Source organism: Tyto alba, unplaced genomic scaffold (genome assembly GCF_018691265.1).
Source record: "Tyto alba isolate M040663 unplaced genomic scaffold, T.alba_DEE_v4.0 Super-Scaffold_20000042, whole genome shotgun sequence".
Taxonomy (NCBI): domain Eukaryota; kingdom Metazoa; phylum Chordata; class Aves; order Strigiformes; family Tytonidae; genus Tyto; species Tyto alba.
In genome coordinates, this window is record NW_024881293.1 from 1,590,958 (window position 1) to 1,618,950 (window position 27,993).

The 27,993-nt window shown below is 50.8% G+C and overlaps 3 protein-coding genes across 6 annotated transcripts in view; 2 read left to right on the forward strand and 1 right to left on the reverse strand.

Moving 5' to 3' along the window:
- FBXO42 (F-box protein 42) overlaps positions 1-6,278 on the reverse strand; it is a 49,181-nt gene extending 42,903 nt beyond the window's left edge. The window contains exon 1 of the mRNA XM_042794825.1: positions 6,123-6,278. The gene's annotated coding sequence lies outside the window, so the exon portion shown is untranslated. The remainder of the gene's footprint in view (positions 1-6,122) is intronic.
- A 273-nt stretch (positions 6,279-6,551) lies between these two features.
- On the forward strand, positions 6,552-21,651 carry SZRD1 (SUZ RNA binding domain containing 1). 4 transcript variants are annotated; one of them, XM_032991689.2, is made up of 6 exons: positions 6,552-6,839; positions 7,014-7,140; positions 18,759-18,808; positions 19,033-19,110; positions 19,790-20,044; positions 20,766-21,651. In XM_032991689.2, exons 1-6 carry the CDS (start codon positions 6,766-6,768, stop codon positions 20,866-20,868), a joined length of 687 nt encoding a protein of 228 aa, XP_032847580.1. In that variant the 5' UTR covers positions 6,552-6,765; the 3' UTR covers positions 20,869-21,651. The 4 variants fall into 4 exon arrangements, with proteins under 4 accessions (XP_032847580.1, XP_032847599.1, XP_032847589.1 ...); XM_032991708.2 differs by lacking the exon at positions 19,033-19,110 and having other exon boundaries at positions 6,554-6,839; positions 19,793-20,044; XM_032991698.2 differs by lacking the exon at positions 19,033-19,110 and having other exon boundaries at positions 6,556-6,839.
- A 2,108-nt stretch (positions 21,652-23,759) lies between these two features.
- Positions 23,760-27,978, forward strand: NECAP2 (NECAP endocytosis associated 2). Its single transcript, XM_032991772.2, has 8 exons — positions 23,760-23,893; positions 24,541-24,641; positions 24,747-24,851; positions 25,326-25,407; positions 25,959-26,067; positions 26,450-26,624; positions 26,774-26,858; positions 27,164-27,978. Exons 1-8 carry the CDS (start codon positions 23,787-23,789, stop codon positions 27,210-27,212), a joined length of 813 nt encoding a protein of 270 aa, XP_032847663.1. The 5' UTR covers positions 23,760-23,786; the 3' UTR covers positions 27,213-27,978.
- Positions 27,979-27,993: the final 15 nt, after the last annotated feature.

Genomic DNA, 27,993 nt, shown 5'->3' on the forward strand with positions numbered 1-27,993 from the left:
AAGATACTCTAATCAAAACATAAAAGGGCAATGGAAAAGAGTAAGATTCATAGAAAGTAAGCACAGAGCTTAAGCACTTGCCTCGACACCCATGACGAGGGCTTGAGTGTATAAATTCAGAACGTGGCTGAATGCATCACTGGGGTTTTTTTAGCAGAAGATATTAACTGGGGAGGGCAAACCCCCATCAATCTCTGCAAATATAAGACTACGTACCCCCACGTCGCACTGCGCAATGCGGATGGAGAGGTGGTGCCTACGGGTCCACGAGCACGAGACGCGCGTATCGAAGGGCATCGCCAGAGCCCGGCAAAGAGGCAAACAGCGGCTTCAAGGCGGGACTGACTGTGAGGCAGCGTGTCTTCTGGTTGCTCAAAATCCCGTGGAGCTGTCGTTAGCTCGGTGACTGGCAGTCTAGACAGCGTCTCTTTTATTCACTGTCAATATGGTGCTGGCAGCCAGCACTGGAAGAGCTCTCCTCCCAGCACTAAAGCTTCTGCTAAACACATTACTCCCGTAAACCAGCATCTTGGTGGGTGAAAATCCCAACCAGCTCCCAGCAAACAGCAATGTCATTTAAACTGAGCAACAGAGGATTCTTTCACATCTTTCAGGAGGTAAAGCAGATGGGAAGGGAAGGATAAATACTTTCCTCTTCAGCAATACAAGTGTGCAAAACAGCCCGCAGGGCGGTGGTGACTGCAACCCTATTATTATAAAACAGGAAGGACTGCTCCGTGTCCCCTCCAACACCAAGGCTTTAAAGGACAAAGAAACAGGGCTAAAGCCACAGGGAAAAGCCACACACCTCGGCGTGAGGGGCTGCAAACAGCACCAGCAACACCACGAAGCAGACCTCGCAAGCAACTGAGCCACCTATAGGAAAATACAACCAAGCAATTCAATTTAAAACAGATTTCATGAGAGCTAGACTTTAACCCACCCAGCAGGCTGGATGAGGATTTGCTGCTGTTTCCACACATTTTGAGAAGTTGCTTTTCTTTTTATAGGATGCTTTTAATTTCTCACCTAATGAAAAAGGCAATGCAGTGAGAAGTAAAAGCACTGCAAGTTAGGGATGCACCACCACTGAGAAAAGCAAGGTTTATATTTCTATCCAATACACCGTATCTCAAGTCCAGCAGTTTAGTGAGGCTTAAAAATACTAGGTATTAAATACTAAGAAAGAGACAAAAAAAAGAGAAGTTAAATCCACATTATGTTAATAAACAAATAAAAAAAATCAGGGAAATTGTGCTAATTTCAAATTCATCCCTACCTCTTAATGAAAAACTGAGCTTCCCCCAGCAGCCCAAGATCTCCCTTCATTAAAATCCCAGACGAGCACTCCCATCACCCCAACGGGCACCCGGGCACCCCTTTCTAACTGATAAGCCCAGCCTGGCATCGTACCGAGCACAAAAGTGGGGCAAACCACGTATTATCACATATTATGAAACGCCAGCGATTTCACAGCATCCAAAAGCCAGGTTCAGAGTGGGCTAAAGCGTCCCACGTGTCCCCTCCCAAGCCACAACGTGTGTCTGTGTCTGCAGAGCGGGTCACCGCTGCTCCAAAACCTGAAGGTCCAGGAGGTTCGCAGGAGTCCCCAGCAGCAGTCACAATGAGGAAATAAAACAGCCAGCCTAAAAACAAATGCAGGAAGAGCATGCATTCAGCAGGACAGATTAAAGGTGGCTGCTCGACGGTGGAATTGAACAAAATAATTGCAGAATGGATGTGACAACAATGGTACAGAAGTAGCTGCTGTTTGGTTTTCTCATTTAAGGTGTTTTGGGCAAGCACCTTCGCATGCTGGCAGAAGGATCAGATGTGCACCCAATACCAGTGACAAGAAAAAAAAAAATAGAGATTCACTGAAAATGTTTGCCTTTTGCAGAATTATGCTTTTTTAATAGGCTTGATACTCCTCACAGTGAGGGGGCTGAGCGTGTGCAGATAACTGCACCTAAGGGGTTCATGATCCTTCGTTAAAACACAGATAAATCACTCACATCATTGCAGGCTCTCCAGCATGGTAAAAAGCCAGCCATAATGATTGATACGTATCACAGATTCCCCAGCGTAAAAAGTTTTGGGATGCAGTTTCCCTCCACAGTCACCCTGACTTAACAGCAACATTATTTACACATATGAGATGCTTTTTATTCCCCAAACCCCAAATCATTCAGCAAACCAGAGATGATCTTTTTGCCTGCTGAAATGTGTCACTTGCAGACAAGACCGTACAGACAGTAATGGCAAGAGCAATAATTTCTGCAGCTTCGCAGGGAGCTTTCCTTAGGCAGAATGTGTATCACAAAATAAGGTTTTTCCTAAGGTTATTGTGTATTTTTGGTGATGATTTGCAGCATTCAGTGACAGCCCCTTGCTTCTACATATTTGGTATGAGGCGGCCCGGCAACAGGACATCTCCTAACATCGTCCCTTCACAACCAACTCAAATAAAAGCATCTTTTCACCAAACATGACTTGCCGTGGAGCCCTGGGGGTACCCTTAAATACATCTCAAAGTGCCAACGGGGCTGACACCAGTGATCTGAGGTTTGACAAGACCAGCAGCAGTAAGGAGCGTTGCCACAGAGCATCAATATTAACCTAACAAGAAGCCCCAAATAAATTCAAGTAGCTCTACCAACTTACCTTAAACCTTCCAAACCCCACATTATTACAGAATTTGCACAAGCACAGAACAAAATAAGCCAGACAAGTGTTTCAAAATGAGTCTGAAACATATGAAGAGATAGAACACGTCTGAGTTGCAAATCAGTGTTGTCTGAAGTATATTAAATAGAGGGGAAATGAACATTGGAAGTCACAGATGTTTCAGGAGGCGCTCAGCTAGCAAAGATAAATATTTTAAAAATTGCCATAGAAATGGGGAAGCGAATACAGACCACAGCATGGTCTGATGCGAATTAACCAAAGCTCTAGGACAACATTTGCAGGTCTTGAAATAGTAAGCTCCTGAATGTAAGACCCATGTTTTCTGCATCTTGCTCAACACAAGTCGCCATTTTTGATGCAGATGTGTCACCTCCCTCTCCTTTAATCTAAGACACAAGCGAGTTCAAAAGGGATTTTGACCTGAATTTCTAAACTACATCAAAAAGCTGCATTATCTGTTAATGGCAGCACAGCCCAGATGCCTTGATGCGTCTCTCAGGGCTGTCACCAACTGCAGACAGTCCCACTCCTGTCGCACTCCGAAAGGAGCTCTTAGCTGGAGAAACACCCATCAGGCACGTTATCAGGGCCATCAGAGTCCTCTTTTCACAGGCTTCTATCTAGATTTGGACTGAATCTGAACCTAGCTCTTGCTCTAAGACCTTTTATAAGCCCTCGTAGACATCCCCACGTGATGCTGCATTTCAAAAGCCAAGGAGTTGAAGCTTATTTACGTTCAACCTTAAGAAAATTTGTTAGGGTAAAGCCTGAATCAGTGTTTTACAACAAAGCCTGCCATGACTAAATACACAGGGAAAAATAACTTCCCTCAGAGGCACAGCTCTGTTTACACAGAAAGTGGGAAGCCTTTTCCAGCAGCACTCGCTCACATCCTGTGGAAGTGGCTGGAATTGGCAGCAGGCGAAGCAGGCTGTGCTGAAACCCAACGCCTTTTTGAAGCCCTGAAAACAGATCTTTACGAATCAGTCGTGTGCTGGGAATGCACAAAGAACAGAACATCCCCATCCTCCCACCCCAAAGCCACAGCTGGTGTCACTCCTTCTGTTAAAGGTGAAGATTATATACATTAGATTTCGAGAGATTAAGGTCAGGACAGTCATCACACCCTTGCTATCCTTGGGAACAAACACCCCTCTCCAGAAAGTGCCCGATGCAGCAGCTAGCAATACCAGTGGCTTGAAATCCCCAATCAAAGGTAACACATGTTCAACAGCACCAATAAACCATCCCAATCTTCGTACCAACCACTGGCAGGCCAGTGACATTTGTTCTGCAGGTGAGATTTCTTCTAGGGCTTCTTTAACAGCCAAAGACAGAGAAAATTTAAGTCCCAAAGACTAAAGGCTGTAGTAAACACAAATTAAAATTTAAAGTTACACATAATGCCTTTAAAAGTCCATGAGAGTAAGCCATAGCATGTTTGTAAACCAGCGCAACGTTAAAACTGTACGGTGCCTTTCAAACCCAAGTGCTTCACTTGCCACCATGGAAAAAATGCTGCTTGGGCAGAGACACCCATCAGTTAAAATACCAGGTAACACAGCAGGAAAAACATGCACAAGCATCTTCATTATGCGAAAACAGCCACTGAATGCGATTCTGCTTCTGCTAGAAGCATGGAGATACAAAATCTCTGGTGAACAGGATTGAATCTGATGCAGAAACAACTAATTTTTCCCTCTGCCTGAGAGGAATCACCCTGCCTTGGAAATAGCTCAGAATCCTGCCCCTTTTTCTCCCAATTCTGATACCAGGGAAAGACTGACCCCAAGCAAACCTGAGGAGCACAACCTAAGGGAAAGCCACTGGTATTCAGCCTTTCTTCAGCATGAGTGTAAGGAAAAGGAAGGAGAGTTGGTGGTGGGAACAGGCAGGGCTACGGAAATGAGGAAATAACAGTGAGTCTCTTAACTCTTGAACTAACATCCAGCTCGGAGATTTGGCTCTCTAGAAGGGCCAAGCCCAGGCTGTGACTGCCGCGTTGCGATATAAAGCAGTTCATTAGGACACTGCAGCATCATCACCGACTCGGGGCTGCACCAGGCCACCTGTGAGGCAGCGGATTGATTCAAACTTTGGGCTCCTTCGCTCGTGAAGGGCAGGGTGGGTAAAAACATCGTTACGCCCAGGTTACAAATTTAGGTCAGCAGCATCTCAAATGTAATTTATTTTAATTCACGTCCCCTTTAGTAAAGGGGAAGACTTCCAGCTGCTGACCTGCAGCATGAGCCAGTCTCGCCAGTGATAATTAAAGCCCTTTTAATACAAAAGACATCCCCAGTGATCAACCGGGTTATCTTACAAACAGAACACAGTCCCCAGCACATAACATACTGATTCACCATACTGCAGACAAGCGTTACGGTTTGCACGACTTCTTTTTTGTTCTTCCTCTGAGCATTAATTAGAATTTAGGTTATTAAGAGCAAGATACCAAGGTTTTGCTCCTGCTCTTGTGGCTCCAAGGAAATGCCCTGCCCAATTTGAAAACCCAAACAGGCCTGAAGCGAGACACTTCACCCTGGAGAGGTTTGGGCATCATCTTGCAGGCAGCATGAGATAATCTTCCTGCGTGAGACCCACATATCGAGATGAATCCCTGCAACGTCTGCTCAGCCCAGCCCCATTGTGACAAAACAGTAACAACAAATAAGCCATTTTCAAATCACCGAGAAAAGATTATCAGCGAGGAGAATGAGGAGTAACACCCCAAACCCTGTTGGGCTGATGAACATGAAGCTTGCCACCACTACTGATTGAACACGATGCTTTCAGAACCAAATTAAACATGTATATACACATAAGGGGAGCAGCACGCGGGGCACGAACACAGATGCGAGTCGTGATGTGGATTGACACAGAGTTATTTGGCGAATAACTGGAGACTGAGCCTCACCTTTGTTTTTACACATAGGAGACATGAGCCTTTGGGGCAGCCGCAGCACCCCGCAGCCTCTGCACTGCCAGTGGCACCCGTTCCCCCCGTGCTGCCGAGCCTGTGCCTTGGTGCTGCCCAATGCCAGCACCGATTTTTCTGGGGGGAAAACCTGGGGTTTTGGGGAGGGCCAGTTTTTGCCCACCCCCAGCACTAAGGAAGATCCCGGGGCTGCTGCTGCCCTCCGCGGGCAGGGAAGGGGCCTCCCCCCCCACAGGGACGGGGATACAACACCCCGGGGGCTCTACCCTCAGCCGGGACCCACCTCCTCTCCCCAAAAAGAAGAGGAGCTCAACCTCCTCCTCAAGTCCCCAAATTGGGGGGAGTCCCCTCCAGGGGAGGCCTGCCCCGCCTTGAGGGGCCTTGGCGGGCCGGGCCCGCCGCCACCGCCCCGCTCCCTGGGGAAGGGACGCTGCCCACCGCCGCTGCCATCCCTCCCCTCCCCGCCCCGGTGAAGCCGCACGGCGGGGCCGCTCACCTGCCGCCGGCCACCTCCCGCCGCAGCTGGGGGAGGACGGGGGAGCGCCGGGCCCTCAGGGCTGCAGGCGCCGGGGCCGTCGCGTCGCCCGGGTGACGGCTCGAACCGGCGCCGCCATCTTCCCTTCCCTCCGCCGCCGCCGCTCACGGCCGCGGCAGAGAACGCACTGCGCAAGCGTCGGCCGGCCCCGCGTCACATGACCACAACGGGGGGTGTGGAGGGGATAGTGTCACGTGGCAAGGCGCGCCATGATGGGAAGGTCAATTCCCCCCCCCCCCCCCCCCCACCTCCACCGCTGCGGCGCGGCGGCCTCGTTCTGGGGGGAGGCCGCTACCTCCGGAGGGTCTCGCCGCCATCTTTGGAGGGTCTCGCCGCCATGTTGGAAGTGGCGGACGGGCGATGCCGCCATGTTGGGGAGGTCGGCTTTGAGGGGAAGGTGGCAGGGCGGCTCCCTCTCCTCCCCGGCCGCCTCGCCAGGCCTCGTCCCTTCCCGGGCTTCCCCTCCTCAGCCACTCCCCTGGGAGGCACTGCTGGGGCCCGGGAACCCTCCCTGCCCGCAGGGTCAGGGCCCCTTTCTTCTCCTGCCACAGCCCCGCCGTGTCCCTGCCTCTCCCCTGAGACCTGTCCGCCTCCTGAGGCGGGGATGGCCCAGCAGCGACAGGAGATGGGACCTGTCCCCATGCCTGAAGGACAGCGGGCACCCGTTTTGCCACAGAGGTGAGGAAAGGAGGGAGCCCTTGGTGCTGCTGGAGCCCTTCCCCATGGGGGTACGTATGTCTGGGCGCGCCAGGTCTGTGTTTTGACATACGGTTGTGCTTGCCGAATTGTGGGGTGGCATCATTCTGGGGAAGGGGCAGAGGAAGACACTGCCATCCTCTCTGTCTTCTGCAGACTTACATCTACCACAGAGGTTGCTGCTCAGCATCCTGGACATGTCCCCTGCCGAACCAGATGCTCCAGATGCCTTGCAGAGGATTGGGATTACCTGAAGGGAGATGTAGAATTTGTCCACAAGCACGTAAGTAACCCAGCATTCACCCAGGGGTGCATTAAGATCACATTCCCAAAAGATTCACAATGCTCCCCCATATGGGATGCTCAATCTCGAATGGGGGTGCCGTGGCTGGGAATGGGATTTCTTACAGCATGGGCAAACCAGGCAGGATGGAGGGAAACGTCCAACAATAATGCCACTGGGATGCTGAATTGGCTGTGGATTGAGCCAACAATGCTGGGCACTGACTGCTTGAAAACAGGGTTCCTGTTTCCTTCTGGAAAAATCCCAGAGGATGGGTAGGAACAGCCTGAGGCTGCTGCACCCTTTCCTCCCACCCGCACCACTCCCATCAGGCCTGCACCTCTCCCAGGGAGGGGAGACACCATCTCCCACCCCTCTGGGATGCCAAAAACAGTTGAAATCCCAGGATATAAATCGCCCCCCAAGTGCTGTATGCTCCGCAAAACCCTGCTAGCGGATCCACTTTTGACAAACAGCCCCCCAAAACTCAGCTGTGAGGGTTCCTGGCAGTTCCCAGCCTAGATTTTGGGTTTGGCAGAGGAGGGGAGAGACCTGGGGGGCCTATAGAGGTGGCCAGGGCCAACCACAGTCTTTGTGTCAGGATTTTTTTTTTAGCTGGAGTATTAATTATTTTTTTTTTTAAGAAGCCGATCGCCACCTGCCGGCAAGCTGCATCTCTCAGTGCGGTGTTTGGAGCAAAGTTTAAAGATTTAAGAGCAGTTTTGGTAACTCCCTGTCAGAACATTTGATTTTTTTAGGATGCTGGAAGGGGCATTTAATTTTGCTCGCTGCCTCACCCCAGATACCGTTGTATCACTCAAAGCACGAAGCGATACGTTGGGTCTGGTGAATAACCTGGCTACAAATGAGATAAATAGAGTAAGTTAGTTTTATTTTGGGGAAATCTAGCTGTTTTTAAAGGTTGGAGCTGAAGCGGTCCTTCCTGCCCCTCAGGAGATTTAAGAGAACCTGAGAGGTTAGATGAAAGGTGACAGAAATTGAGGTGATGGAAGGACACACAGACAACTCGATGCCTGCAGGAGGGACGCTGTGGTGAGCGGTTGCACAAAGGGGCGAGATTTGCTAAAATCGGCGGGGCTGCTTTTGGCCGGTAAACCCTAAATTAAAGCGGAATGTCCCCAAAACGGTTGGCGCGTGGCACTGCACGTGCTGCTGGCGCCTTTCAGGAGGAGGAAAGCACTGGCTGCGTGTGTGTCTGTGCGCGTTTGTGTGTGGGTGTGGGCGGGTGTGGGGGGGTGAGTGTGCAAGTGTCACCCACACGCGTGTGCCCCCGCCCCGTCCCTTTGCCCGCGGTCCTCCTGCCCGCCAGGGGGCGCGTGGCCGCCCCGCCGCACGTGGGCGCCGCACCCTCGGGGGGGGGGGGGGGGGCTGGGTTGGGGCGGGGGAGCGCATGCGCATGCGCGGCGGGCGCGGGCCGGTAGGCGGTGGTGGCGCAGGCGCGGGGTGGGGTGGTGGCGGTGCGGTGCGCGCATGCGCGAGGCGCGGGCTGGCGGCGGCGGGCGGCGGCGGAGGGGAATTAAAATGGAAGATGAGGAGGTCGCCGAGAGCTGGGAGGAGGCGGCCGACAGCGGGGTGAGGGGCGGCTGCTTGGGGGGGGGCGGCGGGGGGGGAGAGGGGGGAGGCGGCGCCGGCGGCGCTTAAGGAAAGCGGTGGGGCGAGGCCGGTGGGGCGGCGGGCCCCGAGTGTCTGCTAGGCCTCTTAAAGGGACCGTGGCCACGCTCGGCGTGGGGGAATTGCAGCCCGGCCCCAGCCCCTCCTGCTTGTTTTCTCTCCATTCCCCCGGTGCTGGGCCTGCCGCAGGGAGCCGCTCCCTGCCTGTGCTTCCACACCCCCCCGTTTACTACTCGGTCTCCAGACGCTCTTTCTCCCCGGCCTTGTGGGGCTGCGGGCAGGGCGGCAGCGGCTGGTCAGTGCGGGTCGCAGCCGAGCCCGGAACAAAGCTCCAGCTGCCGGGGAGCATGTGCTTGGTGCTGGGAGGATGGCAGGTAGCTTGCTCCCTCTGCTGAGGGGCTCCCACAGAACGCGCCTCCCTGGTGTCACGCTAGCCCTCTCAGGGCCTCTGGGGACAGCTGGTTGGGCTGCCTTTCGTGGGGTGTAGCGGGGGAGCGGGGGGTGCGCACTGAAAGCACTTTCCCCCCCTTCCTCAAGGCAAGCATGCTTCTTCGTTAGGACAAAATATGGGGAATCTTAGCATGGCCCAGTGCAACTTCCAGTGTTGCAGCTGAAGTTCTCGCCTGCTTTTAATAGCTGGCTCAATAGCTGAAGTTTTCATCACGTCTCTCATGCTGAGAGACTCAGGCACTTCTGCGTGTTGCGCTTGCAAAATAAAATCATTATTTTAGCAGGAGTGTGGGCGGGTGATCTGCGGGGTATTCACAACAGCGTGATGAGAGAAAGGAAACAGTCTCAGCCAGACAAACAACTGTTTTAATAAGTTCAGCGGCCTCGTTAGTGATCAGAGGGCAGAAGGACTTCATAACAATGACTTGGTGAGAATACCGAATTTGATTCTGCTCAGGAGATTGGGTTACGGCTGGCCAGAGAGAGGGTAGCAAAATAGAGCCTGTAACTCAATGCCCTCGCCAAGCAGTGTGTGAGATGCCAGCAGCATGGCTGGCAGCGTAAGCAAAGCGCTCGCCCTTTCCTCTCGCCAATGCCATGAGACTGCAGTCGGAGGAAGCCTCGTGCTGGGTGGCAAAGTTAATTCTGGCGTTCATTAAATTGTTCCATGAAGGGACATTTATGTCTTGGGAGCTGATGAGTGCCGTGGCCTTGAGTAATGGTTTAAAATTGTAGGGCTAATCAAATGCCAGCCATCGGTTGTCTTTCCTTTTTGTCCTTCCGGCTTGTACCTTTTAGATGTTCTTTTAAAGCCCTCAGAAGGAAAAAAACCTGTCACCTGTCCTCTCTCATGTCCTTTTTCAGTCCAAACTGCTGAGAATTTGTGTTTGTAAACTCGGTGGTGCTTCTGCTGCTGAGCAGAGAGATTCCTTGAGGAGCCGCCGCCACGCTTGCAGCTGCTTTTGCAGTTGTTGGGGCTTTGGATGTCTGCAGAAGCAGTTGGAGCAACAAGAAAAGTGAGCTGTCTGTGGCAGGAGCTCTTCTTACGTAAGAGAAGAGACAGGAGCTGCCTTCTGGCATCCATTGGAGTTTAGAAAGGTCATTTTCAAACCCTGCCTGGCAGGAAGGAGACCCTCTGCTGTGGCTGGTGGCTGCAGGAAGCAAAGAGCAAAGTGGGATGGAGCGGAGGAGAGCCCAACCTTGTTTTCTGTGGACAGAATGGATGCTCTGGTGCAGTTGGGGGCTGCAGGCTCTCCACGCTGCTAGAGAAATCAAAGCTACCGGAGGTAGGCAGGTTGAGGAAGGAGGAAGAGGGGACAGGAAGACACTCTGCTATAGAGCAGGCAGTGTGACCGACTCACTCTTTGGCGGTTGAAAGAGATTTCGAGCATGCCTGCTGTTCTCTGCACCTCAAACCCTGCTGCAGTCATTGGGCAGGGGAGCCTGGCAGCTGCCTGATTGAGACGGGCCTTCTGTTGAAGGTGTGAGAGGAAAAATCATGCACAGGAAAAGCAAATGAGGTCCTGTCATCACAGAGTTGTTGTGGTGGTTTTTTTCTTTTTTGTGTCTTAAGGAATTCCTGTTATTTTCTTCTTCCACCTGTATCTTATTTGGTGTGGGTGTGAGGTAGCATGAGATGAATCCCCGTGTAAAGGTGCAAGACATGACAGGCTTGGTCAGTACTCGAGGAGTATGCAATAAAACATGAGACACCAAGGAGTAGCTTTAAACATGTACTCTTCTCCTAATACTTTATGCAGTTGAAGATGCGAGTTGTTTTTTGGTTTTGTTTTTTTATTTTTTTTTTTTTTTTTTAGACCCATCGGCACGTCTCTGAGGAAACAGTAGTGATGGAGGAGGAGATCCATGGTGGGCTACTGAGATTCATTGCCTGCTTCTTGGCATGTAATTTTTTAATATTCCGCCCAGAGGGTGTTTAAGACAGAAAGGACATCCAAATCTCAGTGCTGGTCCTTTTGTGTGTGTGTAGGTTGTGGTGTTAGTCTGCAAACTTTATATGAGGTCTTAAAGAAGGTGGTTCTCAGAAAGAGGCAGTTCTGGGCTGACCAGAGATGCAGTGGCCTCCTAGTTAAAATGTCACTTCATTTATCTCTTGCAGATCTGTCTTTCAAAACAGGCAGCACTAAAATCTCATTAGGTTGAGGGACCCCCCAAACCTGACACAGATCTTCCTCTTTGGTTTGATCAGTCAAGTAGCTGTAAAACAGATCCTCAACTGGGGTTTTTTTGGTCTTTAACGTGGTTTCTGTTTGTCTTTTAGTGTTCTGTGTCATCAGAACTACCCAGTGCTTGTCAGAAAAAGGAGCAGCTCCTTGGGTATGTGCCACCCCCTGAGTGACCATATGCCAGGCAGATGCCCTCTGCCCCGGCAGCTTCACCTACCCCAGGAGTCCTGCAGGCACCGCGGCGTTAATGCTGGTGCAGCAGAGCTCTGTGGGGCCTCTAGATCTGCATTATCTAATTAAATCTGCAGAATATCTGTGAAATGGGGAGGTTTTCCTTGTCTGTGAGTTACAGATGGAAAATCAGTGTGTGAATAACGAATGAGTTGTCCAAGTTACAAGTAAGGATTGAAGTGCCAGGCTTCAAAGACCCAGTCTGGGTTAGTAAATACTAATATGACTTAGTGCATGGCGTGTTTTTCTTCTGTGATTTCCCTTTTCCCTAAAGCCATCTAGGCCACACAAATGAGAGGTCTGTTTGTGACACCTGAGTCTATTTTCCTGGTTAAACTAGTAATTAGATATCAGATGGGAAGCTGGGCCCCAAAACGGAAGCAGAAGCCTCGTGTCCAGGGTCACAGTTAATCCTTAGCCCTGAATTGCCACTCTTCAGCTGCATTGATTGCTTATTCCTTTACTAAATAGAATTTGAGTGTATCGATGTTGTCTTAATTAGTAACTTATTTCAAGTCAGAATCTGTGCAGATTAAATGTTAGCCTGGCAACCCAAAATAGTGTTGTTTGTTTTTTTTTTTTTTTTAAAAAAAAAGGGATCTCTGCATGTGTCTTTTTTTGACACTTAAGTTTGCAGGTCAGTTAGTTCCCAGCTGCTGCCTACAGCACTTACCCTGCCACAGTCCAGAGTCTAGATCCCTTGGTTAGACCGTGTCTTGCTTCACAGGTCGCCACCAGAAAGGGAACCCCCATGCCCCCCCGCCCCCGATCATCTGATTACTGGCTGCCTGGGGAGGATGAGAGCAGCCAAACGGGTGTGACTGAACTTTGTCCCTCGTGTGGGGACAGGGATTGTCACCCTCTTGTGTTGCGGTGCTTGGTGAGGACAGGCCACCTGAGGTTTGCCAAAAACCTCGTTTCTATCCTCTTTAAATTGATTGATGTGCAAATGGTAGAGAGGGCTGCCCACCTTGGATTTCACCCGCCAGCAAAGGCAGCACGATCACTGGATATAAAGGTTTTGGCTAGTGTCACTTTTAGCTAGTTGCTAAATATGATCGAAGTACAGAGAAGTCAAAAGGGAAATAATTCAGAGTGTAGCACTGTGGTCTTCGGTCTGCTAACTACTAGTATGATCAGAGGACAAATTAATGGGGTTTTGGTGTGCAGGAACTGTACCCTGGAGAAAACCTGTCAGGATAACTATTGATTTTTGGTGTCAGGGCTGTGAGGACAAGTTTTAACTTCACAGACCAAAATGATTTCTGAAAAACTTCTGCTGAATGTTTGCTCTAGGTGTTTGTAATTGGTTAAAAACTGGGAAATGAAAGTTTCTGTTCCTGCTGCTCAGCGTTGCTCATGCAGATGCAGTTTGTTTGATCAGAAAAGTGATGTTTGTAGGTTGGGAATGAACAGGTACTTTAATACTGTGAAGTGAGTATCGGGTTTGGGATTTTGCAGCGAGTCCTGCGTGGCCCTGCCCGGGGAGCAGGCTCTGCTCTGTACCTGCTCTTGCAGACCTTGATGAGCGGCTGGATGTGCTGACTGGCCCCACGCAGGGACGTGGGTGCAGAAGGCAAGAGTGATCCTCTGTGTGAAGAGGTGTTCCAGTACGTTTGCAAAATAGCACGCAGAGGGCTTTTGCTAGATATTTCCCTCTTTTTTTTTTTTTGTTTTCTCCTAGATTGGTAGAGGGTGTAAATATATTCCAAGTATGGATCTCTGTGGAGCATCTGTGTGACCTGCCCACTGCAGGAGGTACGAAAGGTGGGGAGGAAGGAGGAGCTGCAGCCCTCCCAAATGCTTTCCCCTGCTCTATAACATGTCCGTGCTGGGAATACCATGTGGCGCCTGCCAGGCTCGTTCCCAAAAATATTCTCGTGTCTTGTTTCTCAATATCCTAGCTGCCGAGAAGTGTTATCTGCTATGAAAGATGTAAGCGCCAGCGCAGCTTAAAAGCATCTGTGGGTTTCTTGGGTATGGTCCACTGCCAGGATTTAACGTATGCGGAGTAACTTGGAGAATTAATTAATGGAGCAGTCTGATTCCCAATAGCCTCAGGAATTGAAATGTTCCAGTAATTAATACAAGATAAATTAATCTTCATAGGAAAGAAGTAGGTAGCTAATGAGGAGTCAGATTGGAAATACCTTGGGATTATCCATTTCTGCTCTTACTTGATGGTGTTTTCGGCGAGGCAGAGAGTCAGGTATCTGCAGCTGTATGTTTTTGAGTACCCATGAACAACTTGGTAACCTCAGATGTTAAAACCTATTTTTTTCTAAAGAAAAGAATGTTAACTGGGCCTTGAAGTTTGTCTCCTGTCATTTAGGAAAGGCCAGAGTATCAGATGGTGCATTTAATAAGCATATGAGGCTTTGTTTTTGGTGTTGGTATGGGAGGATGCAACTCTAGCTTAAATCCCTCTTTTTGGGTTTGATCTCACACGTTATTTGAGTTAGCAAGGGTAGAAGGTTGTGTTCAGGAGTAACCTCCAGTAAATACATCAAAGAATGTGGTTAATGGTTTTCTAGAGCTGCATATTTGAAAAGTTATCAAATGTCTAGGAGAGCACACCTTCCTTTATTGAACACGAGCCTGTGCTCTGGCAGGAGGGCTGGTAGGCATCTCCCTTTGATTTCTGCAAAGTAACCTAATTTTGGGGGCAGAGGGGGAAAAACCCTCCTAGCATAAGGGATTTGCGGGAAGCCCAAGTCTCCTTCCTTCAAACATTCAGTCATGGTTACTCACTGAACTTGAAATAAAAAATAGCTAGTGGTTTTCTTGTTATTCCTTTCCCCTGTATCGGCAGAGCTTGGAGCTGCTGTTATTTAGTCTATTTAGAGAGTCTTTGCTGGCAATGATGGGAAGGATAATTCCTTATACGTGTCCGACGCATTACAGTTATTCCAACAAAGCTCTTTAGACAACAGCTTGGGCTGACTTGGACCTCTCTCTGCTTTGCAATGTGCTGGAGAACTGAATTTGCTTGGGAATGTGCTTAGACCCCATGTGAAACCATGAGCCGTAGGAGCTGACCTCCGTTGGGGCATCCCTTCTGGGGTGTAGAGGGGAGCATCTATCTCCAACTCGCCAGTGACATTGCAAAATCGTCAGCTGGATTGGTGGGGTTCTTATGTAGGGTGAGAGCGCGTAGGAGTATCAGATCTAAGTGGCAGGTTTGTGTCTTTGTGTCTAATTGCTTTCTGAGAGGTATTTTATTGATCCTTTTATGCATTGCTATTTTTCCCAGGGCTAAAGGGTAGGAAGGATTGCTACGATGGGGCTGGAGTTCAGTTTCCATTATGTCCTCATCTACAAAGGCAGCTTAAATGTCAAAGAACAGTGTCTTCTTCGTGCTGTTTGTTTGGGTCCTTTTTAGTATCTAGACATAATAGCACTAAAAATAGTTTGTTGAGATTCTTTACTAATCTTTGGAGAGGGTATGTTGAAGGGGGGTGTAAGTGAGGCTTAGTTTTTGGTTATATAAATAAGTTTGTTTGGGAAATGAAAGCTAGGAGAGCCTCTTAAGATTAATAACTGTTTTTTGTATGGTGTGACCTGCCCAGCTACTGGGTACGTGCAGCACGATGTCCTCGAATGCCAAGTCTAATTGCCTCTCCTGTGAGCTCGTGCCTTTGGGTGGTTGTAGTGCTTCTGGCGCTTGCTCTGTAAGTCAGATCCTAATTTTATCTTGTTACCCACACAGCTCGGTGACAATGTGACATAGCAGTGGAAAGGGAATGACATCAGTGGACAAACAGATCTGTCGAAAGCTGCGGCAGGGATTTTTTTGCTTTTATCGAGAATAAGCCATGTCAAGGTGTTTCTGCTTCTGGAGCTTGTAAATTCGTGCAGTGTGATCTCCGTCACAAACTGCTAGCTGCGTGAGGCTGCTAATGTCCTGTGTTGTTTTTGCGGGGTGATTAAGGGCTCCCCATTTGAATTGGGAATGCTCTCCCTCTTCAAACACCTTCATACCTACAATTCCAACCATAGTAGTCTTAAACACCACGAGCTTGCAGTGCTGTGGCTTTTGCTGAGAAAAGATGGGGTCAGTCCCTGCGTTGAAAGAAAACACAACAGCTTCTAACACATCAAGAGGTGTGTGTGAGGTGAGGAGCTGCTTTTTTATGCTAGCCATCCACTTTGAACACAGAGGAAGACTTTCTACCCAGGAGTTCAGTGGATATCTGGAGGCAGCTGGAATCCTGTCAGCAGTGCTGGGAATTAGGAGGATCACGTAAGAATAACAGTTGTTTGGATGGGACGAGAGTGATACGTGTATATTTGGTGGGAACGATTGTTTTACATTATTCTGCCAGGATTTCTACGTGTGGAGGAAGCTTCTTGTTTTGGAGAGTACATAGTGCTCCTAACAGCTGCTGATATTATAACTTAAAGGACATTTTAGCTGCCTGTTACTTTGCTTGCTCCTTGGTGAGGAACAACCCAGGTGCAGAGCAACTGTTGAGCCTGCATATGGTGTCTTATGAACCAGGACCACGCACGTTCCCGTAGTGATTATTGGCAATTGGGAGGGATAAGAGGCAAAAATACCAAGTATTTTGCAAGAAGTGGTCTTCACAGGAGTAGGAAGGAGTGAAACTGAGACTAAAGGGCTCGTTTGGGGAGGGTTATCATGATGGCAGGTTTTTGAAGGATCCCTTGGAATACGTGTTGAGCAAATTTAAACCACTGTAGTGTGTTTTTTGTGTTTTGTTGGTTTTGTTTGTTTGTTTGTTTTCTTCTCTGGGAGGGGAAGTTGCAGGGTCTGGTGTCAGAGGATGCAGTCAGAGGAAGTCTGGCACATGTGAGGGTATGAAGAGCTGTCTGGCCGTGCTCGGAGTCAGTGTGACGGCCACATTAATAAGAGTGTTTTTCAGATGCTGAGGTTGAGCTGACGCTTTGCAATTACATGATCTCATAGTCCGACGTATGGACCGCAACTTTAGCCCCAGGACTGACCTACACAGCCACCAGGAATGTAGCAACGTGGCTTTTGTCAAAGCCATCTCTCCTCTGCCAGGAAGGAGAGAGGGGAGAGCAGAACGGAGCCTTCCTCGTGGCTACCGTAGTGTCCCACGGTCCTCGCTGTGGGCAGTCGTGCTTGCCTGCCCTAGTTGAGCGGTTCAGCGCTGCGGTTCTGACTCACAGCTGGCTTCGTAGCCCTGCGCGGCGCCCAGCACTACGCGAAATGAGTTGAGATGCTCTTGAGCGTGCCTTCCCCCCGCCTCTGCCCCGTCTTCCTGTCGTCCCTCTCCCCCCACGTGCTGAAGTATTTAATAAGGGCTATTTAAGGAAACTTCCTTCCAGTCCAGTGCTTACAGGAGGCCCTGGGGAGGCGCGATGAACGATTTGAATTTGAAAAAGTGTTTTAAGGACTCTTCTATAGCAGGATATAACCTCTTCTGGCGTGATGCGGGCAGATGAACTAACCCCTTCCCCTTAATTTGACTTTCATTGTTTGCCGCCAGCCGCTCCACAACATGTTCCTTGCCGGGACATCCGTTTTCCTGCTGCCTGTTCCCAGCTGGCCATTCCTCTGGCTTTGCAGACAGGAGGCAGCTGATGAACGTTTTTCTCCATCCTCCTGTGCAGCGTTGGGATGGGATTTTCCTCCCAGTCCTCTTGAAGAGGAAGGAAACTGCAGGTGTGTTTGCCCTTGACGGGAGGCTCTAGCTGTGATCTGGCCTTCAGCTCCACGCTACGTGAAGCCCCTGCCTGGTTTTATTCTTACAGATCACCCATTGCCTCCCAGTACAGAGTTTGGTAGGAAACTCAACCTCCCACCTACCTCTTGTCTTCCCAAAATGGTTTATAACTATTCCCTTCTAGATAGAGGCTACAGTGAGCTGTTGGCCTGTGTAGCTGCATGACCAAAAGCAAACACTGAGGTTTGGCATCTTGTAGAGACTTGCGTTCATTCCCTGCTTACTGGGGCATCAGGGAATTGCTGTGCAAACCAGTTTCTTTACCGGGTTGTCTCTGCTGTGGTTTTTGACAGCAGGGTAGGCTCTGCTGTCAGTGAGCTTTCAGTGTAGTTAAGCAAACCAGCCTGAAAAGTAGAGCAGCTGCATCCTGCCAGAAGCTTGGAATTTCCTTCAGTATTGCCAGTTATTGGCTGGCGAAACTAGGACACTCAGGTAGTTTTGTTTTGGTTTTTGTTTTAGTTTTTTTTTCTCTTCATTGATGAGGAAATAAAACACATTGCTGTTTCAGAGGCTCTTTTTATAGCATTGGCAGTCGTGAGAATCTAAAGATATCAGTGAGGTTGGGGAACGTTACCTAAAGAGACTGGGGCCAAAAGCTGGCTTTATTTTTCTGTTTAGCAAGGTTTCTCTGCATAATTGCTCTGATTGCAAAACATAAACACCTTTGCTAAGGTAGATGCAAGCCTTGGACAGAAGTTGACATGCTTGAAGGCACGCTCTGTTGGCATTCAGGGGTGATTAATACATCTTTCCGCCGATTGATGACTCGGCAGCTATGTTGCAAAGGGAAGGAGAAGCGCAGTGAGGCTCGGCTCTGCTCCGACGAGTCCTTGGGTGCATGTCGGGCAGGGCAGGGACTTTTTTGTGAAGGAGGGTTATTGCAGCAAGCAGCAGGAATGCAGACCTGCTGGCTAGTCCTCCGAATGGCTGCAGGCTCTGGGGCTGAGCTGCCCCACTGAAATCAAGCGTGTAGGCTGATGCGGATCGCCCCAGCCGGCTGCTGGTGCTGCCTCTCTGGCCGAGAGGTTTGGCGTTGGTTCCTGCTCGGATCTGGGAATACCTTGCTGCATATTCCTGTGGCTCTTTACCCTTAATAGAGCTTTCTTGCCAGATGAAGTCCTTAAAATGAAAGATGAGTGCCTCGCAGCTGCCCTCTCACCGCGATACGCAAATTCCACAGCCTGCTGTAGGTGTATTAATGGCTACGGTAGAATATATGTGGTGGCTTTGCTTTTCTCTGCCTCTTGATTTGCAAGTCATCATCAGAGGGAGACGCACGCTCTCTCTGCCCCCTTTATAGTATGGCTGTGTGGAAGAGTGAAATTAAACGTGTGCGCCGACAGGCTCAAACTCCAATCTCTAGGACAAGTCTTCGGGTTTTTATTTTCATCTCCTTCCCTTCTAGGAAATAGACAGACGGTTGGAAAAGAAGCTGAAGATCACGCAGAAGGAAAGGTAACGATGCTGCGTGTTTCGGTAAAAAAAGCCTTAATTTCTCAAGGTGCCATTGGACATCAGAAGGCCTGGGGAGTGGGAACAGTGGGGAGACAGCTTCCAACAGAGCAGAGCACGCTGGGTTTGCGTTCAGAAATAGGGGATCTTTGTAATCGTGCCACTAGATGGCACTTTCGATCCATGGTAGGGTAGCGGACAGCTTCTTGAGAGTGATTTTATTTCAGAGCCGGGTCTTCCAGACTGGATGTAGCTACAGCTATGGGGAAGCCATTTAAGAAAAAGACACTCAAAGGAAGAAATGGGTGAGTCAGGTAATCCCAACTCATGGCCCTAAATCGGCTTGCTGTGTCTTGTGTCAGTAGGACTTTCTTTTCTTGCTTACTTTGGGTTGGGGAGGGGGTGTGTGATATTCTCTTCTAGCAGAAATATTTCTCATCGCTTCTGACAAGTCTTTTGTTGTTGTTTTTTTCCCCCTTTGATTCTTAGTGGGCCACCTAGTCACGTTATTACTTCTCTGGGACTTTTGCACAGAGAAGGTACCATAAAAAGAATTCAAATGGGGCCAAGGCTGGCTGTGAGGAGTGAAATGGCAGAGGTGGAGTGGAAGGCTGGGTATCTTGGTGAGAGAGAAGCTCTAAGGTCCGTGCAGGGAATAGAATCAAGGTGCTTATTACCAGTATCCTCGAATACAAGCACTAAAACTTTTGCCCGGTGTCTTCCCTTGAGTTGAGTTTAAGACATGTGGAACACAGCAGGGACTGGTTTTCTGTCCCTTACTGAGCTAACCTCCTGCAAACCTGCCTGCCATTCTAGTTTAGGGTTACAAATATAACGAGGTCTTTAATTATTACAGGCTGCCTCTTAATCATGGGAATGACATCTGACTGGGAGGAATTCACATGCAGAGTGAAAAACATGCTCGCCGTAGAAAACAAGTGCCAACCAAATGTATGTTTGTTTGTTTGTTTTTCTTTTAAACAGTAGAAAGTCAAAATCTCCTCCTAAAGTGCCGATCGTGATTCAGGACGACAGCCTTCCTGCAGGTCCTCCCCCACAGATCCGCATCTTGAAGAGGCCGACGACGAACGGTGTGCTTAGCAATCCCAACTCGGCCAGCAGACCGGCCTTCCCCGTGAAATCCTTGGCACAGAGGGAGGCGGAATACGCGGAAGCCAGGAAACGAATATTGGGCAGTGCGAGCCCTGAAGAGGAGCAAGAGAAACCTGTTCTAGATAGGTGAGGATCCCGTTCTAGATAGGGGGTGTGTGTGTGTAATGTGTTCTAGATAGCTGGGGAACATAATTTAGATGGGCGAGGAAACACATTCTAGAGGAATCCATTCTAGATAGATACAGAACCCTGTTTTAGATGGGGGAGAGCAGCCCTTCGTGCCACAGCAGCTTCACTTGCTCTCTTTGCTCCCATATACTTGAGGTTTACGATGCCCTGCTTGCTAACAAAGCAATCCTTTGTCCTTGTCAGCTTCACTTTACTCTTCAAGGAGCTTGTCCCTCTCCTGATACGAAGGTGTTTGCAAAGGGAAGCTCAAGTGCCTGATAAGGCCATGAGGGTTATCTTAGACCCGTGGAAGAGGAATGTGGACAACCAGAGTTATCCTGGCGGGGCATACCTTTGTCTTTTCTGAGGTTTTTGACTTAAGGGAGCGGCTCTGTGCAGGCAAGGAGCATCCAGCATAAGCACTCTTAAACGAATGCAGGTTATTTGGAGGCTCAGTGCTTGCCATGTGTATTTGCAGCGTGGCTCTCGGTTACTCTGTGGAAAGAAATGAAGTACTAGTTTGATTGTGGGTGATGTTCCCTGTCCCAGGGAGCAACGCGTGCCGGTTGTCCCACGGCGGTGACCTCCCACCGAGGCGAGTGCCCGGGAGTGTTAGCTGAAGGCGCACAGTGTTACGCAGCTGCGTTGCCTCCACCTCTGATCTCCTTTCTCCTTGCAGGCCGCCAAGGATCTCGCAGCCAGAAGACACCAGACAGCCCAATAATGTGATTAGGCAGCCCCTGGGTCCCGATGGCTCACAAGGCTTCAAACAGCGCAGATAAATGCGGGCGAGAGATGCTGCTGCGGAAGGCAGGGTCCGCCGCCACGGGTCGCACTGCCGTGACGGACAAACGGACTTGAGCAAAGGGAACTACCTGGTTTATTTGCACTGTGATCCCCTTTGCTCTGCCCACTGTGACCTTCAACCCCACGCACTGTGACCTCCCCTCTCCACCCACTGTGACCGGCAAACTGAGAAGGGCTGTCCCCAAGTCGCTGTCAAAGGAAAGGGGACAACGAGGTGGGGAGGGGTATAAAGGACTCGGACGGGTGCAGGGAGTCGTGTGTGTGCCACTTGGGTTGAAGCTAGCGCCAGCAATAACGTTTGTTGTACTCATAACCTGGCATTTAAGGAAAAAAAAAAAAAATGGGAAGCCTCCCCAGACACGCATGTTGTCCTCATCACTTTAAGAGCAAGTTCTGTTTCAAAGGATCTCTTATTTTATTTTTTCTTGTTTGTTTTCTGTATATCAGATCAATGGAGTGCATGGGAAGGGGTTTAACTGTTTGTTTTAATTGAGAGAGGTAGTTATGTGTTTGAAAAGGAGTTTCAATGAATTTCTGCAACTTTCAATGGCTCGGGTTTGGCAAACTCTTGCTTCTCGTTCTCTATTTCTATCGCTGCCAAGCACGTGGAAGCGGACTCCCGGATACCTGGCCTTTCCGATTGCCTTGGGAGCTGGTGGAGTCTGACGACCTAGTTTACGTTTTGCACCTGTTAAAGCTTGGCTACTGTTTTCTCCTGGCTTTGAGGAAAAGCTTAAAATACATCTTTTTTTTTGTTTTTTTGTTTTTTTGTTTTTTTTTTTTTATTTGGGGAGAAGGGAATGCAGACCGATCCCGTGAAAATGCTTGCTGCCCGGCTGCTGTTTGAGGCAGAGAGTGCCAGGCGGCGAAGAATTAGGGCTCTGTTGCAAGGAGGAGAATAGCCAGCGCCGCTCCGGTCCGTGAAATAAATCGGTGGCGAGGAGCCCCGCCCCGTATGGCCTGCGCTCGGCGAGCGGCTGGCGTAAACACGGGGAGCGTGGGACGTCCCGAGGGTCCGAACCCGAGCGGCTTAACGGCAGAGCAGAGGCTCCGATCGATCTCTCGGTCACGGTACGAGCTGCGTTTGCCTCTGGAAATCAGAGACAGCGGGAGCGAAAACGGCGTTGGATGGAGTCTGGATGATTTCCCCAGTCTTCCTGGCGGCAGCTCCCCACGAGGCTTCAGGGAAGGGATTTTCCTCCTCTGGCTCCCGGGAAGAGGAGAGGGAGAGGCTGGTGGTCCGCAAGAATGCGGATGTTTCCCCTCCGGACGAAGCTGACCTACCTTAATGTCACTTAGATGAACACTAAACGCTCTTCTTGGAGGGGACGGTACCTAGAAAACCGTTTCTGGTTCTCGGCGGATTGCTCTGTACGGGTGCAGCCTCCCCGCCGCTTCGTGCTCAGTAGGTTCAGTGGTAAACGAGCAAATCTTGACGTCTCCCATGCGAAGGGAAGCGACCGTACGAAAAGACGTGTATGGAAATACAGCTTAAAAAAAAAAAAAAAAAGTAAAATAAACCTACCTGTGTTTAAAAAGAATCTGCTAGAGCATTAATTAGCTGATTCGAGCTGATTAAAGCACTGAGGATGGTGGTGGTGAGGTGGCGGACATCGGCCCCAGGGCTTCCCCAACTACTGGCGCTTTTTTTGGGGGGTGTCTCATATTTATCATCCCCCCGAGCTGGTGGTCAGGGTGAGTCCCCAGGGGAGAACGGGAGGGGAGAAGGACGTCAGCAATAACCGTAGTCACCGCGCCTTTCCTTAATTATTACTAAAAATAGCTTTTAATGGCCAAAAAACCCCCCAAATCCGCCCGGTTCCTGGTGTAGCTGACTAGTGTTAAAATGGCCACCTCCTCCACCACCAAAATCTCCGGCTCTGGCACCAAAATCTCCAGCACCGAAATCTCCCGGCTCCTCTGTCCCGGTGACCAGGATACGTCCCGCCCGCGGGCAGGGCTCGGTGGCGTTCCTGCGGGAAGCCCCTTCGTCCCGGGAAGGTGGAGGTTAAACATGATACCGCGTGTTTTCACCCCAAAATGTGTGCCGAAGAGAAAACCATTTTATAAATTGTATTTTAAATAAATGTCTTTAAACTTTCAATGACTTATTTTTTTTTTTCTCCTTTATCCCCCATCTCTCACAGGGGCTGCTGCAAGAGGGATGTTTCGGTGGCAGCTTAAGCAAGAGTAGATGCTTAAAAATGCATCAGGAAGGTAAAATTGGGGAGCACTAGGCTGTAATTGTGCCAGCATTAACCTAAAAAAGGGAAATTTTGCCCTGTTTTTAGGCTTGCTGGGGAGACGTGGTCTGAGAAATGGGGGAAGTTGCAGTGCTCAGAGGGAAGGTGTGGTTTCCAAACCTGGGTGTGAGCTGGGACTGTGCTGCCTCTTTCCATGGAGGAGAAAATAAGTAGTTTATTTTGTTTTATTTGTAGTATTTTGCCACATGCTGGCCTCCCTGCTCGGGTGTTGTGCTCGATAACCATCAGAGAAGGTGGGCAGAGGCTGTCGGGGTGCCTCTGGCTGAGGTGAGGAGAGCTCAGGGTGTGCTGGCAGCTCCCGCAAGCACTGACTCCCTTCTAATTACTTTTTTTTTTTTAATTATTATTAATGTGAAATTGGGGGGAAAAAAAAGGACTTTTGATGAGCTGGAGTTGCTCAGTGCGCTGTGCAGCCGCTCCCCACGACCACATACTGGTTCCCAGTTCCCTTTCGCAACCCCCCTGCAGTGGAGCCTCCCGTCCGCCAGGCGGCGCCGCGGCGGCGGGTGCGGCAGCGCCTCTCCTTCCTCCCCTCCTCCGTCCCGCCGCGGGCAAGGGGGCGGTACCATGGAGGCGGGCCGGACCATCGAGGCGGGGGCCAGAGCGGCGGCGGGCGGAGTTCCGCCGCAATGGCGGCCATGGCAGCGGAGGAGGAGGAGTACGAGGCGGTGCTGTGCGTGAAGCCGGCGGTACACGTCTACCGGGTGCCGCCGCGGGCCTCCAACCGCGGCTACAGGTGGGGCATGCCCCTCTCCCGTGGGCCCTGTGTCGCTGTGGGGTGCTTCTGTCCCCCCCGTGGGTTACGGGGCGCCTGTCCCCTCCTTCCCTAGAGGTTCTCAGTTCCCTCCTGTCGTGGGGGTGCGGGGGGTCTCCTCCCCAGAAGTCGTACGGGACCTGCCCCTCGTGAGGTGTCCGCCCCCCGTCGCACCCACCGGGGGGGATCCCTATCCCTCCGTGTGTTTTGGGGCTCCTCTCCCCTCAGTCCTCGCCCTGGATTATCATTAAACGCCAGGGCTGGCCTAGCAGAGCCAGGCTGTAGCTAACGCAGCTCAGCGCCTCCGAGAAATTGTTTTTGAGCCAGAGATCCTGTGGAAAGGGAAGTGAAACCTCTTGTGCAATTTTTGCCTGGTTCCCCCTGGGACCTGATGCCTGGTTTCACAGGGGGCCAGCTGGTTTGGGGTGCAAAGAGACTTGTTGTTACCAATCCACCTCCTCAGCGAGCGCAGGTGCAAGCGGGTTCTCACACTGCGTTAATACTGTTAATGAGGAGAGTCAGGCAGACGAGCTCCATGCTGCGTTGTGGCAGTGTTAAAATCGGTCGGTGCTGTCGTCTGGGATGTGAGAGGCGGCTCGGATATCCGTCACTGTTTCCTCTTTCTCCAGAGCTGCAGAGTGGCAGCTGGACCAGCCGGCGTGGAGCGGCAGGCTGCGGATCACGGCCAAGGGCAAGATCGCTTTCATCAAGCTGGAGGACAAGACCTCGGGTAGGGAGGGGGGAAGGCAACAGCTCCACACCTCTTTGGAGGGGAGGAAGACGGTGCAGAGGTGCTACGCCCTGGTGTTAACCCGCTCTCATTTCTCTTTTTCAGGAGAGCTTTTTGCCCAGGCGCCAGTGGAGCAGTTCCCTGGCATTGCTGTGGAGAGCGTGACGGACTCCAGCAGATATTTTGTCATCCGGATTGAAGACGGGAACGGTACGTCGCGATACACGGGGGACGGGTTGGGGAAATCGCCTCAGAACAGTCTTCAGTACCTTGGCCGTTCTTATTTGTGGAGGATTTGTGCTCTCAAGGGCTAAATACTCCCTGTGTACAGTAGCAAAGGGATGAATTCTCTCGCTCCCACACACCAGCTGCGCTCTGTCCTTCACCAGGAATAAAAACAGTTTAATCTCGCTGCTCGCCATTAGCGTGAGGACGCCTCTCCGTGCAGGGCTGTTGCCACGACGCCAACCTCTGCTTTGACGTGCTTACATTAATTCAAAAGCTGGTTTTACTTAAGCCTGTATATGCAACCCCCCCAGCTAAAGATATCTCCATATCTCGGTCTCTGGAGTTCCAGCTCCAGCTGGAGGAGGTGGCTGACACGAGGGTGTGTGGGATGGGGTATCCCCTCCCTCATCCTCCGCTGCTTTGCGATTCCAGCCCTTGTACTTCTGCCTTCCCCAGGCCGCCGTGCTTTCATCGGAGTCGGCTTTGTCGACCGAGGGGATGCCTTTGATTTCAACGTGGCTCTCCAAGACCATTTTAAGTGAGTTCATGCCTCGCCCCGTGTCCTCTCGGCTCTGCTTTTTTTTGTGGATGTCCGCCAGAAACGGTGGGGGAGAGGAAGCTGTGAGCGTGGTGCAAAGCGGTGGAAGCGCCTGTTTCTCTGCGCAGCCTTTGTGCAGGCAGCTCTCCCTCTCCCAAGTATTTCCCGATCTGTATTAGGAAGGTCCCAGATTGGGCTTCCCAGTCCAAAACTGGGAAAATTCCCTAATTCCTTTCCTCCTCTTCACATGCCACCAGTAAGGGGCTGCTCCTGAGGGACTGGGATGCTGCTCCCGCTGCTGGCAGATTAGTGGGGGCTTTGGATGGGATGTGCTGCTGGCTGGAGGGTCTGTGCGGCTCGAGCACTGGTGGGAATCCTTCCCCCGGCGCTGCCCGCAGCGCGTCGCTTCAGCAGGCAAGGTCTCAGATCACATCCAGCGCCTTTAAAGAGCCGCTGCCAAGCAGCGGGGGACGATCTTGAGCAGGATTTGTCTGGGAGAGCTTCAGGCTGGTTGTTCGTGTCTCCTTTTCTGCTTGTTTTCATTCCTGCAGGTGGGTGAGGCAGCAGAGCGAGCTGGCCAAACAGGCCGAGAACCCTGATCAGGGACCCAAACTGGATCTGGGCTTCAAGGAGGGGCAAACCATCAAACTGAACATTGCGGTGAGGGGCTTGTCGGGCTAAATCCGCTCCTGACCTTTCCCTTGGGGTGGCACAACAGGGAGCAGCAGCTTCTTCTCCAAATCCCTGTGCAGGAGGAAGCCCTGAGCAGAGGCTTTGTGATAACGCTGCATGCAGTGAGTTACAGAGGGGTCGTGTTACAGTTCCTGGTTACAGAAGTGGGTCTGTGGGTTCATGGGGGGGATTTGCAGGTAAAAATCATCCTCGGTTTGACCCTTTTTGCTGTGGGATGTCGCTGTGCAGCCGTTTGGTTTTTTTTTTTCCCTCAGAATAAAGCAATTTGGCTTCCTGCGAGCCGCAGCTGGGAGGAATCGCGCTCTGGATTTAAATGTGGCATCACCCAAGTTTCCCTCCCTTCTTTCAGAATATGAAGAAAAAGGAAGGAGCAGCGGGGAATGCCAGACCACGTCCCGCGGGTCCTGGGGGCCTGAGCTTGCTCCCACCACCTCCCGGAGGAAAATCTGCTCCGGTTTGTCCTTCGGGAGAGCGGCCGTCTTCACTCTCTGTGCCTGCCCAGCTCCCAGGCACCCCCATCACAGGTCCGTGGTCACGCAGCGACGACTGTAAAGCTGTTTAGAGTTTCTTTTATCCATTAAAGTTGGGAAAACAGCAGGGGGAATGGGGGAATAAGAGAAGGAAATAACTCCTGGGTGTTTTTTTTCTTTCTGACTCCCCTGGCTGCTGACAGACTCCCTCTTGTCCTGGCCGCAGCCCGCTGCTGCTCCCTCCGCCGCCGCCGCCGATGTCTGGGGAGACTTTGCCAAAGCTTCGGGGTGAGGCCGCGCGGGGTTTGTCTGCGAGTGCTGCAAATCCTACTTGTTTTGCTGAAAACCCCCCCGTTGGGGATTTAAAAGGGGCTCTGTGTTGCAAACACCTCGAGTTCAGCGCAGGTCTGTGGGCACTGCCCTCCTCTCCCTCCCAGCACCATGCCCCGTCTTCCCCTGGCGCTCTATGCGGCAGGGAGAATTTTGGGGTGACCTTGGAGGACCCACTTCTGGCTGCCCAGCTCCCTCCCTGTGTGCCACAGTCCCTTTTAATGCCTAAAGCCGTTTTTCCCCCTCTTTTTCTCTCTTTCCAGGTCGGCTTCTAACCAGACTCAGGCAAACACAGGCTGGGTTCAGTTCTGATCCAGGCCCCCCCCATCTGCGGGATCATCATGATTCCTTCAGGACCAAAGCCGGGGCTTCGGGACACCCCACTCCTGCCCTTAAATCCCCGGCCCCGGCATCAAAATACTGAAATAAGCGCTGGAGAGCAAATGAGCACGTGCCTTAAAACACTCCACACCAGCACCCTCCACCTCGGGGGGGGGGGGCTTTTATTTTCTACCTGGATCGCAGTAAACCTCTGAGGCTTTTTTCTGCAAAAAAAAAAAAAAAAAGCTGCCAGCTTTGTCACCTCTCTGTAATAACGAGAGGGCAAGCGAGTGCGCAGAGCAGGACTCCTGCTCGCAGCGCTGCCCCAATTAGGGTAATTTTCGCTAAAGTTTCATGCACTAGAGCCTCCCCAGAGTCTTCTCTGTTTTCTCCTCACATATTTGGGCTGGATAAATCCTTCCCTCGGCGGGGACCATCCTCTTGGAGACATCTCGCCTGCGATACCCAGACAAACGCCCTGCCGAGGCGCCGAGCGTCACCCCGTTTTTTTTTTTTCTGAGCACTTAACTGTGATGCAGGAGTCGGATGCTGCGTTTCGATGCTGAAATTCCTCATTTCTTGATCTGGGAAGTTTGTTTTTTTTTCTTCTCTGTTTTGAAGAGAGATTTTTACTTCTTTCTGCGGACATTTTATTAAACAATATATGCAATGAAGGACAGAATGGAGTCGGTCTCTTTGACAGAGCTGGGGTTGAGCTTCCTTTTTAAACGAATAAATATTTTCTTACCTATTTATATTAAGGCCTTTCGGT